This window comes from Dama dama, chromosome 22, assembly GCF_033118175.1.
Source record: "Dama dama isolate Ldn47 chromosome 22, ASM3311817v1, whole genome shotgun sequence".
In the NCBI taxonomy this organism is placed as follows: domain Eukaryota; kingdom Metazoa; phylum Chordata; class Mammalia; order Artiodactyla; family Cervidae; genus Dama; species Dama dama.
This window is the reverse complement of record NC_083702.1, coordinates 25,597,076-25,615,690: the sequence shown is the minus strand read 5'-3', so window position 1 is coordinate 25,615,690 and position 18,615 is coordinate 25,597,076. Positions and strand designations below refer to the sequence as shown.

The 18,615-nt window shown below is 37.7% G+C and overlaps 1 protein-coding gene across 8 annotated transcripts in view; it reads left to right on the top strand.

Moving 5' to 3' along the window:
* The window catches only part of EPS8 (EGFR pathway substrate 8, signaling adaptor), a 202,081-nt gene that overhangs the window by 114,258 nt on the left and 69,208 nt on the right, over positions 1–18,615 (top strand). For all 8 annotated transcript variants that reach the window (XM_061125076.1, XM_061125073.1, XM_061125074.1 and 5 more), the window contains 2 exons: positions 9,173–9,252; positions 12,671–12,744. In XM_061125076.1, the coding sequence (XP_060981059.1) occupies positions 9,194–9,252; positions 12,671–12,744 (133 nt within the window). In that variant the 5' untranslated portion in view covers positions 9,173–9,193. The remainder of the gene's footprint in view (positions 1–9,172; positions 9,253–12,670; positions 12,745–18,615) is intronic.

Below are 18,615 nucleotides of genomic sequence, written 5' to 3'. Positions count from 1 at the left end.
AGCTTTTTAGTCCTTTTTCACTTTCTGCCATAAGGGTGGTGTCATCTGAGTATCTGAGGTTATTGATATTTCTCCCAGCAATCTTGATTCCACCTTGTGCTTCATCCAGCCCAGCATTTCACATGATGTACTCTGAATGAAAGTCAGATCAGCAGGGTGACAATATACAGCCTTGACGTATTCCTTTCCTGATTTGGAACCAGTCTGTTATTCCATGTACAGTTCTGACTGTTGCTTCTTGACCTGCATACAGATTTCTCAGGAGGCAGGTCAGGTGGTCTGGTATTCCCATCTCTTGAAGAATTTTCCAGTTTGTTGTGATCCATGCAGTCAAAGGCTTTGACGTAGTCAGTAAAGCAGAAGTAGATGTTTTTCTGAAACACTCTTTTTTCTATGATCCAGTGGATGTTGGCAATTTCATTTCTTGTTCCTCTGCCTTTTTTAAAACCAGCTTGAACATCTGGAAGTTCACAGTTCACGTACTGTTGAAGCCTGGCTTGGAGAATTTTGAGCATTACTTTGCTAGCGTGAGAGATGAGTGCAATTGTGCGGTAGTTTGAGCATTCTTTGGCATTGCCTTTCTTAGGGATTGGAATGAAAACGGACCTTTTCCAGTCCTGTGGCCACTGCTGAGTTTTCCAAATTTGCTGGCATATTGAGTGCAGCACTTTCAGAGCATCATTTTTTAGGATTTGAAATAGCTCAACTGGAATTCCATCACCTCCTCTGGATTTGTTTGTAGTGAATCTTTCTAAGGCCCACCTGACTTCACATTCCAGGATGTCTGGCTCTAGGTGAGTGATCACAGCATTGTGGTTATCTGGGTCGTGAAGATCTTTCTTGTATAGCTCTTTGGTGTATTCTTGTCACCTCTTCTTAATACCTTCTGCCTCTGTAGGTCCATACCATTTCTGTCCTTTATTGTGCCCATCTTTGCATGAAATGTTCCCTTGGTATCTCTAATTTTCTTGAAGAGATCTCTAGCCTTTCCCATTCTGTTGTTTTCCTCTATTTCTTGGCATTGATCACTGAGGAAAGCTTTCTTATCTCTCCTTGCTATTCTTTGGAACTCTGCATTCAGATGGGTATATCTTTCCTTTTCTCCTTTGCCTTTAGCTTCTCTTCTTTTCTCAGCTTTTGTAAGGCCTTCTCAGACAACCATTTTTCCTTTTTGCATTTCTTTTTTGGTGATGGTCTTGATCCCTGCCTCCTGTACAATATCATGAACCTCTGTCTATAGTTCTTCAGGCACTCTATCAGATCTAATCCCTTGTATGTATTTGTCATTTCTACTGTATAATCATAAGAGATTTAATTTAGGTCATATATGAATGATCTAATGGTTTTCCCTACTGTCTTCAATTTCAGTGTGAATTTGGCAATAAGGAGTTCATGATCTGAGCCACAGTCAACTCCCAGTCTTGTTTTTTCTGACTGTATAGAGCTTCTCCATCTTTGGCTGCAAAGAATATAATAAATCTGATTTCGGTATTCACCATCTGACGATGTACATGTGTAGAGTCTTCTCTTGTGCTGTTGGAAGAGGGTGTTTGCTATGACCAGTGTGTTCTCTTGGCAAAACTCTGTTAGCCTTTTTTTCTGCTTCATTTTGTACTCCAAGGCCAAGTTTGCCTGTTACTCCAGGTATTTCTTGACTTCCTACTTTTGCATTCCAGTCCTCTATAATGAAAAGGATGTCTCTTTTGGGTGTTAGTTCTAGAAGGTCACGTAGGTCTTCATAGAACTGTTCAACTTCAGCTTCTTCAGCATTACTGGTCGGGGCATAGACTTGGATTACTGTGATATTGAATGGTTTGCCTTGGAAATGAACAGATTATTCTGTCGTTTTTGAGATTGCATCCAAGTACTGCATTTTGGACTTTTATTGACTATGATAGCTATTCCAGTTTTTTCTAAGGGATTCTTGCCCACAGTAGTAGATATAATGGTCATCTGAGTTAAATCCATCCATTCCAGTCCATTTTAGCTTGCTCATTCCTAAAATGTCGACGTTCACTCTTGCTATCTCCTTTTTGACCACTTCCAATTTGCCATGATTCATGGACGTAACATGCCAGCTTCCTGTGCAGTATTGCTTTTTAATGCATCGGACTTTATTTCCATCACCAGTCACATCCAGAAATGGGTGTGGATTATTAGTTTCTGTATATAGTATCAATTGTGTACATATGTCAGTGCCAATCTCCTAATTCATCCTATCACTAGCTTATCCTTTAGTATTCAGGCATTTGTTCTCTATGTCTGTGGGCAGCTAGTCTCTCTAGCTCAGTTTCTTCATCTGTAAAATGGAAAAGAGTTACTTCTTTCAAGAATGAATGTAAAGATTGAATAAGATAATGGATAGACAATGTTTAGCACAATATGTGGTACAGCGCAAATAGTTGATGAATAGCAGATGTTCTTTTTAAAAGTAGCACATCTTCCCAAATCAGTATAGTATTAATGTTTTGAACTGAGATGTTAGTCATTTCTCATATATCATATCAAAGAGGTGTATATACACTGATGATATCATCATAGCAATAAGAATTAGAGGGAAATACTCAGATAGTTCTAACAGGGTATATGTGTCTCTTCTCTGTGCTAGGCCTTCCTAAGAAGTCTATTAAGTACTAAACATATAATTATGACTAGAGTGTTTCTTGTTAGTTGCTTGTTAACTTTTAGTAACAAGTATTTTTTTTTCACCTAGTTGTTAAGCCAGTGACATGCTGAATTGAACATAGATTTTCCCCAAAATTATGACCTAACTTATAAACAGCCTAAGTGTTTTCTCAGAATTATGAAAAAAAAAGAATCAAGATAATTATTTTAAATGATTGCAATGTATTGTGCCTTTAAGGCACAGAATTATTCTTTCTACATGGAGATTGGCCTTGAGAAAATACTGTGCTTCCATATAGCCTCGAAATTATTGTGATACTTTAACAAGTGTTAGATACTATTGTCATCATCATCATTTTTTTTAATAACAGTTTAGTGTTATTATTTTCCTAAGTTTTTTCACACACAAAATTTCTCTATTCCTAAATGGGCGACCAATGACATAGAGAAATAGATGGTGACTTTTCTACAGGTGACAATACTGGTAAGATGTATTGAAAAGTGATTGCTCTAGAAGACACAGAAGGAGTTAGAATATGTGATGATTCAGAAGATTTAAATTATACTTTTTGGTCTTTTTTATACTGTAAGCACAATCACTAATAGACAATGTCACACGGTATTGGTAGAAATTAAATTTCAATGGTTTTTTACTTAAAACCCTACCATAATGATACTCAACCTCCTTACCCTGCAGTTGGGTTATCACTTAGATCAAGAGACAAAAATTAAATTAAGTTGAAATTGAAATACAGTTGCTTCAAGATAGGTACTTGGTCACACACAGGCTAACGGAAAACTTAAATAAACAAGCAAACAAAAATCTGTGACGTTTTTCTTAGGGCATATGTCATTTCAGAACAGCTTAATATGCAGAGAGGGCTGCTGGTTGTGTAGTAGCTAGATTGTGTAGTGGGATACTGACATTGAATAATGCCTACAGACTCATTCATCAATTTGTAAATGGAAAAGAAAAGGGAATATAAATTATTTATATTTGGGATCTTAAATTTTCTGATAAAAGTTTAGCTTGCTAGTTTAGCCTTATTATAGCCTTATTTATTTCCTCTTACAGTGATTTTCATACATTTTATTTGCTTTCCTTTGAAAATTTCAGTGTTGAACATTTTTGATATGCTTAACTTAGATCTTAAATTTATCCTCCTTATCTTTGTAATTGCAAAGGAATGCTATTTTCTGGAGAAAATGAGGGGAAAATTATAGTAACTGTGACTTACAAAAACTGTTTTCATAAGGAAATTGATGCTCTTATTTCAAATTTGTTGGAAGCTATTATGAAGATTTTAGTGTACACTTTTAGTAGAATTAAGTGGTTACTGTATAGTAGAGTTAGCCGAATTTTTCCACTCTTAAGAGCAGTGAAGAAAAACTTTGTCTCAGTTTTTGAGTTGTTTTGTCTAAGAGTTAATAAAAGTAAAAGCATATAATTTCCCAGTAAGAGTTGATTATTCTTCTATATCTGTACCTGTATGTAGATACATATATCTCTACATATGTGTATATGCATATATATACACACACATATGCATATATTGTTGTTGTTGAGTCGCCCAGTCATGTCTGACTCTTTGCAGCCCCATGGACTGTAGCATGCCAGGCTTCCCTGTCTCGCCTCCTATCCTGGAGTTTGCCCAAGTTCAGGTTCATCACATCAGTGATGCCATCCAGCCATCTCATCCTCTGACACCCTCTTCTCCTTCTGTCCTCAATCTTTCCCAGCATCAGGGAATTTTCCAATGAGTCATCTGTTCGCATCAGATGACCAAAACACTGGAGCTTCAGCTTCAGCATCAGTCCTTCCAGTGAATGTTCAGGGTTGATCTCCCTCAAGATTGACTGGTTTGATCTCCTTGTTGCCCAAGGGACTTTCAGGAGTCTTCTCCAGCACCACAGGTTGAAGACATCAGTTCTTTGGTGTTCTGCCTTCTTCATGGCCCAGCTCTCACAACTGTATGTGACCCCTGGGAAGACCATAGCCTTGACTATACGGACCTTTGTCGGCAGAGTAATATTTCTGTTTTTCTACACACTAAGTTTGTCATTGCTTTCCTGCCAAGAAGCAGTTGTCTTTTGATTTCATGGCTGCAGTCACCATCTGCAGTGATTTTGGAGCCCAAGAAGAGGAAGTTTGTCACTACTTCCACTGTTTCCCCTTCTATTTGCCATGCACTAATGGGGCCAGATGTCACGATCTTGGGTTTTTAATATTTAGTCTTAAGCCAGCTCTTTCACTCTCCTTCTTCACCCTCATTAAAAGGCACTTTAGTTCCTCTTCACTTTCTGCCATTAGAGTGGTATCATCCGCATATTTGAGGTTGTTATGTTTCTTCCGCCTGTCTTGATTCCAGCCTGTAACTCATCCAGCCCGGCATTTCTCATGATGTGCTCAGCGTATTGATTAAACAAGCAGGGTGACAGCACTCAGCCCTGTCATACTGCTTTCTCAACCTTAAACCAGTCTGTTGTTCCATACAGGATTCTAACTTTTGCTTTCTTATCTGCATACAGGTTTCTCAGGAGACAGTAAGATGGTCTAGTATCCCCATCTCTCTTAAGAGCTTTCCACAGTTTGTCATGATCCACATAGTCAAAGGCTTGAGTGTAGCTGATGAAACAGAGATAGATGTTTTTCTGAAATTCCTTTGCTTTCTCTTTAATCCAGTGAATGTTGGCAATTTGATCTCTAGTTCCTCTTCCTTTTCTAAACCCAGCTTGGACATGTGGAAGTTCCTGGTTCACATAATACTGAACCCTGAAGCCTAGCATGCAAGGTTTTAAGCATGACCTTACTAGCATGGGAGATGAGTGCATTTGTCCTTAGCATATTTTTTGGTGCTACTCTTCTTGGGAATTGGGATGAGGATAGACCTTTTCCAGTCCTGTGGCCACTGCTGGGTCTTCCAGATTTGCTGACATAATGAATGCAAAACCTTGATGGCATCATCCTTTAGGGATTTGAATAGTTCTGCTGGAATCTCATCATATCCACTAGCTTTATTAATAGCGGTGCTTCTTAAGGCCCACTTGACTTATGTAGAGATATGTATCTACATATGTTATATATGTGTGTCTGTGTGTGTATATATATATATGTATGCATATATGTGTATGACATATAGTGGTAAAGAATCTGCCTTCAATGCAGGAAACGCAGGTTCAGTCCCTGGGTCGGGAAGATTCCCTGGAGGAGGACATGGCTTCCCATTCCAGTATTCTTGTCTGGAGAATTCCATGGGCAGAGGAGCCTGGTGGGCTAAGTCTGTGGGGTTGCAAAGAGTCAGACATAACTTAAGCAATAGAGGACTCAGCATATATATGTTTGTGTATATATATATATGGTCCATGTAGGTATAAATTGGATATATCTTTTAAAAGAAACATTTGTAATTGTTTCCTTTGCAAAGAGTGCTCTATATTGCTTTGTTTAAATATCTAAAAGCCTCCACAATGCTACATGAGCATCTGTGACAAATGACACTATGGTTGCTAAAGAGGAAAGTTTCTATATTTAAAATTCAGTTTAGCAAATCAACATATTCTATTCCTTTTTCAAGTGTCTCATTCTGACAAATCACTATTTTAAAACAAAACACAAACCATGCATTTATTTGACTGTCATGAAGAATTAAACATGAAAAAGATGAGCTGTGGCTATCGCTTTTCACTAAAACCACCTGCTGTGGTTTTAAAATGCAAACTAGATCAAAATCACTATAAACCCTGGGGGTTTAATTTATGTACTGAATGAAAAGCAGCTTGTTTTAAAAGAGTACTTTTTTTTTTTTACCTTTAGAAGAAACTTGTACACCTATCTCATTTGATCTTTCATTAGCCCTGTGAGCTAGAGAGACCAAGAATTACCTCTGTTTTACTGATGAAAAAATAGAGACAGAGGCTTAATTGACTTACTTAGGCTAGTTAGTGCCAGAAATGGTGTTAAAGTTCTAGGCTTTTGTGAAAGCCTCTGTCCTAACCTTTAGCTCCCTGGAGGCTCAGCAGTAAAGAATCCACCTACAGTGAAGGAGATGCAGGAGACGCAGGTTTGATCCCTGGGTCCAGAAGATCCTCTGGAGGAGGAAGTGGCAATCCGCTCCAGTTTTATTGCCTGGGAAATCCCATGGACAGAGGAGCCTGGTGGGCTACAGTCCATGGAGTCACTAAGAATTGGACACTACTGAGCAACTGAACACACACACACCACACAAAGACACCATAATGTTATCTTAGGCCTCTGTCCTGGCCCAAATTCTAGAATGTAACAGTGGTGTGCTCTCTCTTGATCCTATAGGCTTGTGAGAACCAACTGTGAAATATTAGGATTTCGTAAGCTGCTGTTAAACCATTGCTAGCTTGGAATGGGCCATAGTGGGAATACAAGAAGCATTACAAATCAGGGTTCTGTTTTTCTCTAGAGAACTGGTTTACCTCTGTGCACTGATTGTATCTAAGTGTAAACCAAAGGAAAATCAACAATAATAAAAACAGAAACAGTAATATAGCATAAATGTAATGTTATGGGTATACTATTTACCTAGGTTAAAGATCAATGTTTCTTTGTTCCTTAATTTAGAAATTTGCTTCTAAGCTATGAATAAATATGGACAAGACTCTCAGAAAATGATGAATTAAACTTGAATGTTTTGAGGACCTTTATAAATCTTATCCATTCTTAAGAACTAGGTCAAGTTCCAACCCTTCCAAAAATTATGGCGTTTGCCTTGCTTTTTCTGTCTCAGAACCTCTAACAGATTTAAAATAGAGCCTTATCCCTTGGGACCTATTTACTGTGTGTTTCATATGGATTGGTTTTGTCTCCATAAGAATACAGTAAACTCTTTGAAGAGTAGGGTGTAGATATCCAGTCCATGCTTCTTTCTTTGAATTAATATCTAATGAACACCTAGCCTGTGCCTGGTACCATTCTTAATGCTTAAGAAACAGCAGTCATCAGATAAGTCTCTGCCCTCATGGAGCTTAAAGTCTAATGAAGAATCAGGAATTAGTTTAAACAAATGAGAAATTACAACTGTGGTAAATACTTTGAAAAATTGTGTATCGTGCTGAGTGTATCTGATAGTGGGCTTTTATCTATTCACAGAAGTCAGTAAATGCTTCCCTGAGGACATGGTGATTTAACTAAGATATGAAGAATGGAAAAGAGTTAATTTGAAGTTACTAGGTCTTGAATATTATTTCTTTATGTAGACTTTCTGTGCCCTCCCTATTTAAGTTCCCATAAATCATATACCCGCCCCCCATATGGCCCTTAATTTTCCCTTTGTAACAGTAACAACAATTTAAAATATTATATTTATTTACTAAGTATGTTTTTCCTATTAGACTATTGGCACAAAGCTAGGACTATGTCTCTTTTGATCTCCTTAGGAGTCCCAGTATTCATCATAGAACCTGACATGTAACTCACACAGTAGCTGTTAATGTTTCTACTGTCTTTGCCTTTGTCTCATAATAAAGCTGGGATACGTCCCACCTACCTCTCAGTTATTGAAGCAACATAGTGATGTAATGTATACAAAAGTCAAAAATGTAAGACAAGACCCAAAATAGTTTAGTGCCACAGAAACCAAGAAGGGCCGAGTATTTAGGGGTGAATAGAAATAATTCAGCTGTAGGAATGCTGTCTAGGAGAAAAAGAAAAGGCCATTGGATATGGCAATAAGGAAGTTTTACTTATTTGCACTCATCTTATTTGAAAGAAATTTGTTCAGTTTATGAAACAGATTAAAAATGGTTTCTGAAGAGAAGTATCATCTGGTGTTAATTTAAAAAGTTGCTTTTCTTGTGAAGAGTAAAAGGAATGTATAAATGAATACCTTCTTGAAAAAAGTATCCAAGTGTATGGATAGGATGTGGTCAGATATGCTTTGAAAGAAGGAATAAAGAAAATGGAAGGAAGGATAGAAGAAAGGAAGAAAGAAAAGCTAAATACAGAAAAAAAAGACTGGAAGAAACTGGCAGGACTGTTAAATGGTTATCTTTAAATGATGGGGTTGGGTGATACTTTTCCCCTCTGTACTATTTTGTATTTTGTGCTTTTCTGTATTTTTCAAGTTGTTTTTTTTTTTTAATTTAATGAGTTTATATTACGTTCATAATGAAATATTAAAATAACATCTAATAAAATTGAGTAAAATATAGAATTATGCTTATCTAGTTTGAGGGTTCAGAACTATATTTACAATTTTTCTTTTACTCATCTGGGGTTTGATCCTTGATCAGGGAACTAGATCCCATGTGCTGCAACCAGAGATCATACATGGTGCAACTAAGACCCGGTGCAGCTAAATAAGTAAATAAATATTAGGAAAACAATTTTTAAATGGCATTTTAATTTTTGTTTGTATGTCCATATGTAATTCTGGAGCTTGAGCTCTCTAAGGGTGGAGATATTTATATTTCTAGCGTCATCCTGGAAATGACACACATTTTGTTGAATGAATAACTTTAGAGCTGAGATGTCTCAACCTTTTTACTGCCTTCAATCCATGAACCTTTCTCTTTTCAGAACACAAGCATTAAAATCACGATGAATGGTCATATTTCCAATCATCCCAGTGGTTTTGGAATGAATCCATCTCAAATGAAGTAAGTTGGAAATTTTATATTTAATTTTTTGCTTATTTTAATTTGTTTTGGTAGTTTTAATTGTTTTATATTTTCAACAAAAAGATCTGTTTCACTTTTTTATGTAGTTCATTCCTCAATATATAACTTCTTGTAACACTAAGATATGTTATTGTTAAAAGTTTACTGTGTCTCATAAGAAAAAAGATGGTTAGGCAATCAACCCCAATGACAATGATCTAATTGAAGATGTTTTGTTCTGGTATTTTATGTATTAATGCTTTCCATAGTTGAATATGTACTCTATTTCATAGCTTTCACTTTCTCTGGAGCATTCAGTTTTGTTATTTGTAAAATATTTGCATTTGAGGAAAGTTAAATGTCATCTAGTCCAGTCTCTCAAGATATTTACCATTGTGTAAAATAAAAAAAAGGCCAATTCCTGTGGCTTTAGATATAATTTGAAATTGGTACCCCAACTTAAGTGGCCATTGCCTTGTATATTGTGGTTAATATTGTTGTTATTTTATATTGGCCATTCTAATTTAGAGTTCACTAGATTTCATAGCTCGGTTATTCACAATTTTCAGATCTAGCCTGTTCACACTGCTTCACATTTTCTTTTTACAAAGATGATCACCAATGCCTTTAGTGCTGGTCAGTAAGAGACACCAGGGGATTATGTCAAGCGTCATCTTTATCTTGCCCATCAGTTTATTCAAGTCAGAAAGTTTTACCACAGCTTCATTTTTTCCCCTTTTTCTTATAATAAATATCCATTTAATCATGAATTTATTATAATTTCTTCTATTAAGGAATCCTTATTTCTATCCCAAACTATTCCTTCTCTTCTAACTTTATTTGTGGGCTTTATCTCTTGCGTGAATTTTTATAGTCCCTTTCCATCTGGTTTTGTTCAATTGCTAAGTCGTGTCTGACTCTTGGCGACCCCATGGACTGCAGCACACCAGGCCTCCCTGTCCTTCACTATCTCCCAGCTGCTGCTGCTGCTAAGTCACTACAGTCGTGTCCGACTCTGTGTGATCCCATAGACGGCAGCCCACCAGGCTCCCCCGTCCCTGGGATTCTCCAGGCAAGAACACTGGAGTGGGTTGCCATTTCCTTCTCCAATGTGTGAAAGTGAAAAATGAAAGTGAAGTTGCTTAGTCGTGTCCGACTCTTAGCGACCCCATGGACCGCAGCCTACCAGGCTCCTCCATCCATGGGATTTTCCAGACGAGAGTACTGGAGTGGGGTGCCATTGCCTTCTCCACTATCTCCCAGAGTTTGCTCAAATCCATATCCATTGAGTCAGTGATGCCATCCAACCATCTCATCCTCTGCCACCCTCTTCTCCTTTTGCTTTCAGTCTTTCCATCTGGTTACCTTGCCATTAATTCCTGGATTATCTTTCTTAAAAAGTAGTTTGGATCATGTTACTTCCCTGTATAAAGAGAACAGAAATTTATTTCTTAAGCTCTCTATTTGCCTTCCCTGCTTCTTGAGCCATTCATCTCTGCCAAGCACATCCCATTAGATGCTTATTCCTTCAGCAGCCATCCTGGTTCTTGAGCCAGATCTACATGCTTTTTCCTCACTTAATTCTCACCTGCTTCTGGAGCTTCCTTCCATTCTTTTAGATTCTGCTTAAATGCCAGTCAACTCTTCTTGAGCATCCTTATAGAAACTTAGTCCCTTTTTGATGTTTTATTTATTAGTTTTACCCAGATATCACATTCTATTGTAACCATTTTACTTGTTGTATGAACAATACACTCCTTACCCCCCTACCCCCGCCTTTGTTGTTGTTTAGTTGCTAAGTCCTGTCTGACTCTTTTGCGACCCCATGGACTGCAGCCCACCAGGATCTTCTGTCCATGGGATTCTCCAGGCAAGAATTCTAGAGTGGGTTGCCATTTCCTTCTCTTAAGGATCTTCCCAACACAGGGATCGAACCTGTGTCTTCTGCATTGGCAGGCAGATTCTTTACCGCTGAACCACCAGGGAAGCCACCCACATTACTCCTCACTTTTCTAGATTTTCAGTTCAGTTCAGTTCAGTTGCTCATTTGTGTCTGACTCTTTGCGACCCCGTGGACTGCAACATGCCAGGCCTCCCTGGCCATCACCAACTCCTGGAGTTTACTCACACTCATGTCCACTGAGTTGGTGATGCCATCCAACCATCTCATCCTCTGTCATCCCCTTCTCTTGCCTTCAATCTTTCCCAGCATCAGGGTCTTTTCAAATGAGTCAGTTCTTTGAATCAGGTGGCCAAAGTATGGGAGTTTCAGCTTCAGCATCAGTCCTACTAATGAATATTCAGGAATGATTTCCTTTAGGATTGACTGGTTGGATCTCCTTGCTGTCCAAGGGACTCTGAAGAGTCTTCTTCAACACCACAGTTCAGAAACATCAGTTCTTCGATGCTCAGCTTCCTTTACAGTCCAACTCTCATATCCATACGTGACCACTGGAAAAACTATAGCTTTGACTAGACAGACCTTTGTTGGTAAAGTGATGTCTCTGCTTTTTAATATACTGTCTAGGTTGGTCATAACTTTTCTTCCAAGGAGCAAGCGTCTTTTAATTTCATGGCTGCAGCCACCATCTGCAGTGATTTTGGAGCCTGAAAAAATAAAGTGTGTCACTGTTTCCCCATCTATTTGCCATGAAGTGATGGGACCAGATGCCATGATCTTAGTTTTCTGAATGTTGAGTTTCTAGATTTTAGGGCTTAATAAATGTTTACTGAGTAAATTTTAAAAATTTAAATAATGTTTACTTCACATAACAGTAAGTTAGAAGTAGGATATAGCTAGTTGAATTTAATGATAAAGTTATTTTTGTTAACTTCTCTTTAAGTATTTCTCAAAACAATAGTGTCTATTTTGCTATAGTTTGAATGACTGAAAACTTTTTATAATTGGATCACTGCTCAAAACTCAATTTAGTATGGTAAACTTAAATTTTTCTAAGCTAGCTTCAACCTTATTGAATCTCCATGGCTGGTTTTTTTTTTTTTTTTTTTTTTTTTTTTTTTTGAGTCTTTATTGAATTTGTTACAATATTGCTTCTGTTTTCATGTTTTGGTTTTTTGTTGTTGTTGTTCACAAGGCATGTGGGATCTTAGCTCCTCTACCAGGGATCAAACCTGTACCCTCTGCATTGGAACGCAAAGTCTTAACCACTGGACCACCAGGGAAGTCCCTTGGCTGTGGTTCTGACTTGGCATTTGAGAGAATCTATATTGGATCAGGATCCAATGGCCTGTTTCTGGACAGAACCAGCTGCATAAACTCTCTATATTTTTCTAAAAACATATGGTGATTGTGGTATGCTGGAATTTGTATTTGTAGTTTTGACTTTTTATTGCTTCGTTTGGACTTTAAGTCATCACACTGACCTTTTTTTTTTTTTAATTTTTTGTTTTATTACAGTGGCTACGGATCATCAACCACCTTTTCCATGGACAGAGATCACAGTTCACGAACAAGTGCAAAGGCTCTCTATGGTATGTTCGTATATTTAAGTGGATATAAATATGTTTCTGACTACCTTTGCAAATGACATGTTCAAAGCCACAGTTTGAACCTATGGCTTGTTTATATTTTTGGGAATGAAATAGAGATAAATGCATAAGGATTATTTTAAAAATAATCTTTGTGAAGCTACCAAAGCCATAATCTCTGCTGGCTGTCATACAGTATAGAACTACAGATGAAATGTATTCAGTGCTTTCTATGGAGACTTTTTCTATGGAGACCTAAGTACCTTAGGTAGATTTCCCCATCTAATGATGCGTGATGTGTTTGTTGATGTTCATGACTGATCTTATTGATCATGGGCTGACAGTGGGAATTCTTCCTTACAGCTCTTGAACTTTTTGGGTAGTATTACAGTTTGACCAATAGCCCTTATGGAATTTCTTAGTGATCTTTCTCTAACTTCCATTGTCTTCCTTCTGTTGTCTCAGAAGGAAATACTGGTTTTTTTTTTTTTAAACTTCAAATATAAAACAGAATTCAGTACTACAAAGAAGTTGAGGACTCCTGAAACGTATCACATGTGTTTAGGAAGACATTTGCTTTTATGGGATCTGTGTGGCCTTTTGTTACTGTGTACCCATAAAGAATGAGACTAGTATTGGAGTTAAGAGCAAAGACTCTGGAGCCAGCCTTCCTGGTTGAAATCCAATTCTGCCATTTATTAGTTGAGTGATCCTGAACAAATTACTTTACCTATGTGTCCCTCATTTTGCTTATCTGTATAATGGGACTATCTCATAGGCTTGATATAAGAATTTAATGAGCTACTATGTGTGAAATGCTTAATACAGTGCCTGGCAAGCAGGAAACACTGTATATATTTGCTATCGTTTGTTATCAACTGTAGGAACCAATAGCATTTTCTCAAGTTGAAATTCTTTTCTTTTTACATCATTGACAGCTACAAAATTTTGGCTGTGGTAAAGATGACTCATTCTAAGGTTTTGTGATTCTTTCTCTTCCTGTATATGCAGTGACTAGACTTTAGGACTCAAATGACACATTCATAAAATGGATTTTATACGATATACATTTTCCTATGACCTTGTCAATCTGATTAGCTTTGGTTTCAGTTCTCTTGAGTGTGATACTGTGACATTCTTACCATGCCCTAGTCATTATGAGTTGTAGATCTAGGGAATATATTCAACAAATATTTATTTTGTGATTAATACGGGCCCAGAACAGGGCCAGTAATATATGTGCCCCAAATAGGGCCAGTAATAAGGTCCCTTGACTTTATAAGACTTACACTCTAGAGCATGACTTGAAGAAGCTGAAAAGGGAAAAACTTTTCTTTTTTGCAAAAATAATTCCTTCAGTCTTTCATTTCAAGACAGATACTTATTTGTTTCTGTGTGCCTGACTGTGATCTTCACAGTCTCTGTTTACATGTCATTTGATTCATTTCAAAGATCAATAAGAGATGGTCACTTGTTGGGCACTGTTTTGGTGAGGTAGGCCTGTGCATGCAATGTTATAAAGTGCTTTAAATAAGCTTGGATGGCAATGAGGTGCAGATGGTGGTGCAGTGGAGTCAACTCTTCTATGTGAATGGGGTGACCAGGAGGAATTTCAAAGAGAGGTTAAACTCTGCAATTCTCCAGGCATTTGTGGGGCTAGAGGGTGCCTTAAACAGTTGTATTAAGCCTTCTAAAACTAGACCCTAAGCTCCATGAATGTGGGCCACCTTTGCCTTCTTAGCATCAGGATTCCCTAAGTTTAGCTCAGTGGCTAATGTGTAACTTACGCTCAGTTAACACCTGTAGAATAAATATAGTGCATCAGTGAGTTGTAAACAGTTGAGTACTAACTGGCGGGTTCAAGGTGGAATATCGGGAAATAAGATCAGAAAATCAAACATAGACCACATTAGAAAAAAACAATGCACTGGCATCTGAACACTGTTTAAAGGGAATGAGTGGTCAGTGAAGTGCTTTAGTGGAGGTGGGGGTCGGGGAGGGGGGGGAGAATAATAGGTCCTATTTGTCTTGGATCACTCTGGGAGCAGGTGAAGATGGATTCGATGTATATGGATGGGAATAGATGAATCAGAGACCTAAATAATGTAGATAAGTCAGATATCTAAATAATAACCCAAAGATTTTTGTTAAGGAGAAAGAGTATTAAGCTTTTCACAAATACTGTAGATTCAAAGGTCTATTTTCATGGCTGATTCATGTCAATGTATGGCAAAAACCACTACAATATTGTAAAGTAATTAGCCTCCAACTAGTAAAAATAAATGAGAAAAAAAAAGAGGTCTATTTTCAGAGAGCTAAGACAGGAAAATCACTGCAGATGGTGATTGCAGCCATGAAATTAAAAGACGCTTACTGCTTGGAAGGAAAGTTATGATCAACCTAGACAGCATATTAAAAAGCAGAGACATTACTTTGTCAACAAAGGTCTGTCTAGTCAAGGCTATGGTTTTTCCAGTAGTCATGTATGGATGTGAGAGTTGGATTATGAAGAAAGCTGAGTGCCAAAGAATTGATGCTTTTGAACTGTGGTGTTGGAGAAGACTCTTGAGAGTCCCTTGGACTGCAAGGAGATCCAACCAGTCCATCCTAAAAGAGATCGGTCCTGGGTGTTCATTGAAGGATTGATGCTGAAGATGAAACTCCAATACTTTGACCACCCCATGTGAAGAGCTGACTCATTTGAAAAGACCCTGATGCTGGGAAGGATTGAGGGCAGGAGGAGAAGGGGATGACAGAGGATGAGATGGTTGGATGGCATCACCGACTCCATGGACATGGGTTTGGGTGGACTCCGGGGGTTGGTGATGGACAGGGAGGCCTGGTGTGCTGTGGTTCATGGGGTCGCAAAGAGTCGGGCACGACTGAGCAACTGAATTGAACCATCCTTCTAGATTGTGTATATATGTGTTAGAATACGATATTTATCTTTCACTTTCTGACTCGCTTCACTCTGTATAATAGGTTCTAGGTTCATCCACCTCATCAGAACTGACTCAAATGCATTCCTTTTTATGGCTGAGTAATATTCCATTGTGTATATATACCATAAGTTCTTTATCCATTCATCTGTTGATGGACATCTAGGTTGCTTCCATGTTCTAGCTATTGTAAATAGCGCTGTGCTGAACAATGGGATACATGTGTCTCTGCCAATTTTGGTTTCCTCAGGGTAAATGCCTAGGAGTGGGATTGCTGGGTCATATGGTGATTTTATCCCTAGTTTTTTAAGGAATCTCCATACCATCTTCCGTAGTGACTGTATCAGTTTACATTCCCACCAACAGTTCAAAGTTCCCTTTTCTCCACACCCGCTCCAGCATTTATTGTTTGTAGACTTTTTGATGATGGCCATTTTGACTGGTGTGAGGTGGTATCTCATTGTAGTTTTGATTTGCATTTCTCTAATAATGAGCAAAGTTGAACATCTTTTCATGTGTTTGTTAGCCATTTGTGTGCCTTCTTTGGAGAGATATCTGTTTAGATCTTATTCCCACTTTTTGATTGGGCTGTTTGTTTTTCTGGCATTGACTTGTATGAGTTGCTTGTATATTTTGGAAATTAATCCTTTATCAGTTGTTTCATTTGCTATTATTTCCTCCCATTCTGAGGACTGTCTTGCTTATAGTTTCCTTTGCTGTGCAAAAGCTTTTAAGTTTAATCAGGTCCCACTTGTTTACTTCTGTTTTTGTTTCCGTTACTCTAGGAGGTGGGTCATAGAGGATCTTGCATTGATTTATGTCATCAAGTGTTCTGCCTGTGTTTTCCTCTAAGATTTTTATAGTTTCTGGTCTTACATTTAGGTCTTTCATCCAGTTTGAATTTATCTTTGTATTTGGTGTTAGGAAGTGTTCTAATTTTATTCTTTTACATGTTGCTGTCCAGTTTTCCCAGCATCATTTATTGAAGAGGCTGTCTTTGCCCAATTGTGTATTCTTGCCTCCCTTGTCAAAAATAAGGACCCATAGGTACATGGGTTTTTTTCTGGACTTTCTATCTTGTTCCATTGGTCTATATTTCTGTTTTTATACCAGTACCATACTGTCATGATGACTAGCTTTGTAGTGTAATCTGATGTCAGAGGGTTGATTCCTTCAGCTCTATTCTTCTTTCTCAAGACTGCTTTGGCTATTCGGGATCTTTTGTGTTTCCATATGAATTGTGAAATATTTTGCTCTAGTCCTGTGAAAAATGACATTGATAATTTGATAGGGATCATATTGAATCTGTAGATTGCGTTTGGTAATATAGTCATCTTCACAGTATTGAGTCTTCCTACCCAGGAATTGAATCTTTAGCTTTTAAGTAGTAAATTTTTATTCCCCCCTTTTTACATTTAAAGCCAACTGGGACTCCTTTCTAAGGTGAGGTAGTTTGTCAAAGTAACATAAATTTAAAAATCTTGACTGTAAGAAAAAGTAACAGTTAATTTGGGGTAGTGTGACAAAAATGAGCAGCATATAGGTAAACAGAGGACATAAATAGAATGATGGAAACAGGCAAATGCTAGAGGCATTTATCAGCAAGAAAGAAGACTCAGCAGTGTGTTAGGTTTAGATGTCAGAGGGTTTTAAATTCCTTGAAGTTGCAGGTAACATTTCACTCCTCCTTGTAGCTAATACTCACCTTTCCCTCTCAGCACACTGTCCACAAAGACACACATGAACATTATGCCTTCTCTCTCACAGGTTCACAGTCAATGGGATGAATGGTTACATGGATGAATGACAGCGTAGAAACACGTCCAGGATTTGAACAAACCTTTTCTAGTTTATTCAGCTGGAATAAAATTCCAGTTGAAGCTCTAACTATATTTAGTTAATTTTAGGACTGTTTAGCCTCCCAAACTGCACAGTTTTAACTTTTCTTTTGTAATTAGCATGTTGGTAAAGGAGAGATTTGTAATGTCATTTATCGTGTCACAGGGCATGCCTTTAAGATTTCTCCTCTCTGATGATGAAACCAGTTGAATCAATCTTTCAAGAATTCACTCGGCTTCAAGCCTGGCACATGGATACCTCTGGGATGTGTGGGCATTATTTAGCATGCTGCAACATGAGTTTCACGGCAATGACCAGTGTTTTTTATGTGCTGAGCACAGGCTAGAGCCTGTGTCAGGAGTTTCATGCAGCTTGGTCTTTTTTATGAGAACACTTTTCAGTCTGACACCATAATGCACCATTATGACTGCTTCAGTATCTCTCTCAGAGAGGCAGTGCATGGGTTTGGGGGGCGCCACATGATCCGTGGCTGAATCATAGCACTTCTACCAAAAGGGCCGCTGTTTTGAGCAAACGATTTAATCTGTTGGTCCCAGTTTCCTCAACTGCAAAATAGAAATGATGATAATATTGCAGGAAATGTATGAAAAAATAGAAGTAGTGAACCCATCATGGTAGTGAGGAAGGGTATAAGAGGGTAACTTTTAGTCACGGGTTCACAGATGCATCAAATTTAATATTTTTATATTACCTCCAAATATCATACATCTCATCTCAGTGACACTTTGTCAGGAACAAGAGGTAATCCTCATCATATAATTTAAAGTTTGCATCCCAGCTATCACTAGGAATATTTTTTTTATAAGTCCTGTGAATGTGAACTGCACAATTATAATAATAAATTTGCTTCTTCTAGATATATTCTTTAATTTATTCAAGGAAAATGGTTAAGTTGTGCTGCAGTTTTAATCACCCTAAGCTGTCATTGATTCATTATTATACAAGAAATTTTAAAGCCAGCATGTGAGAAGCTCTGCGTCAGTGAAGTCCCTGACAATATAAGTAGAAAATACATATTAATTTCCCTCTTCTACAGTTTCTTTCTTTTCTTACCTCATGGTGGTAACATTTCATT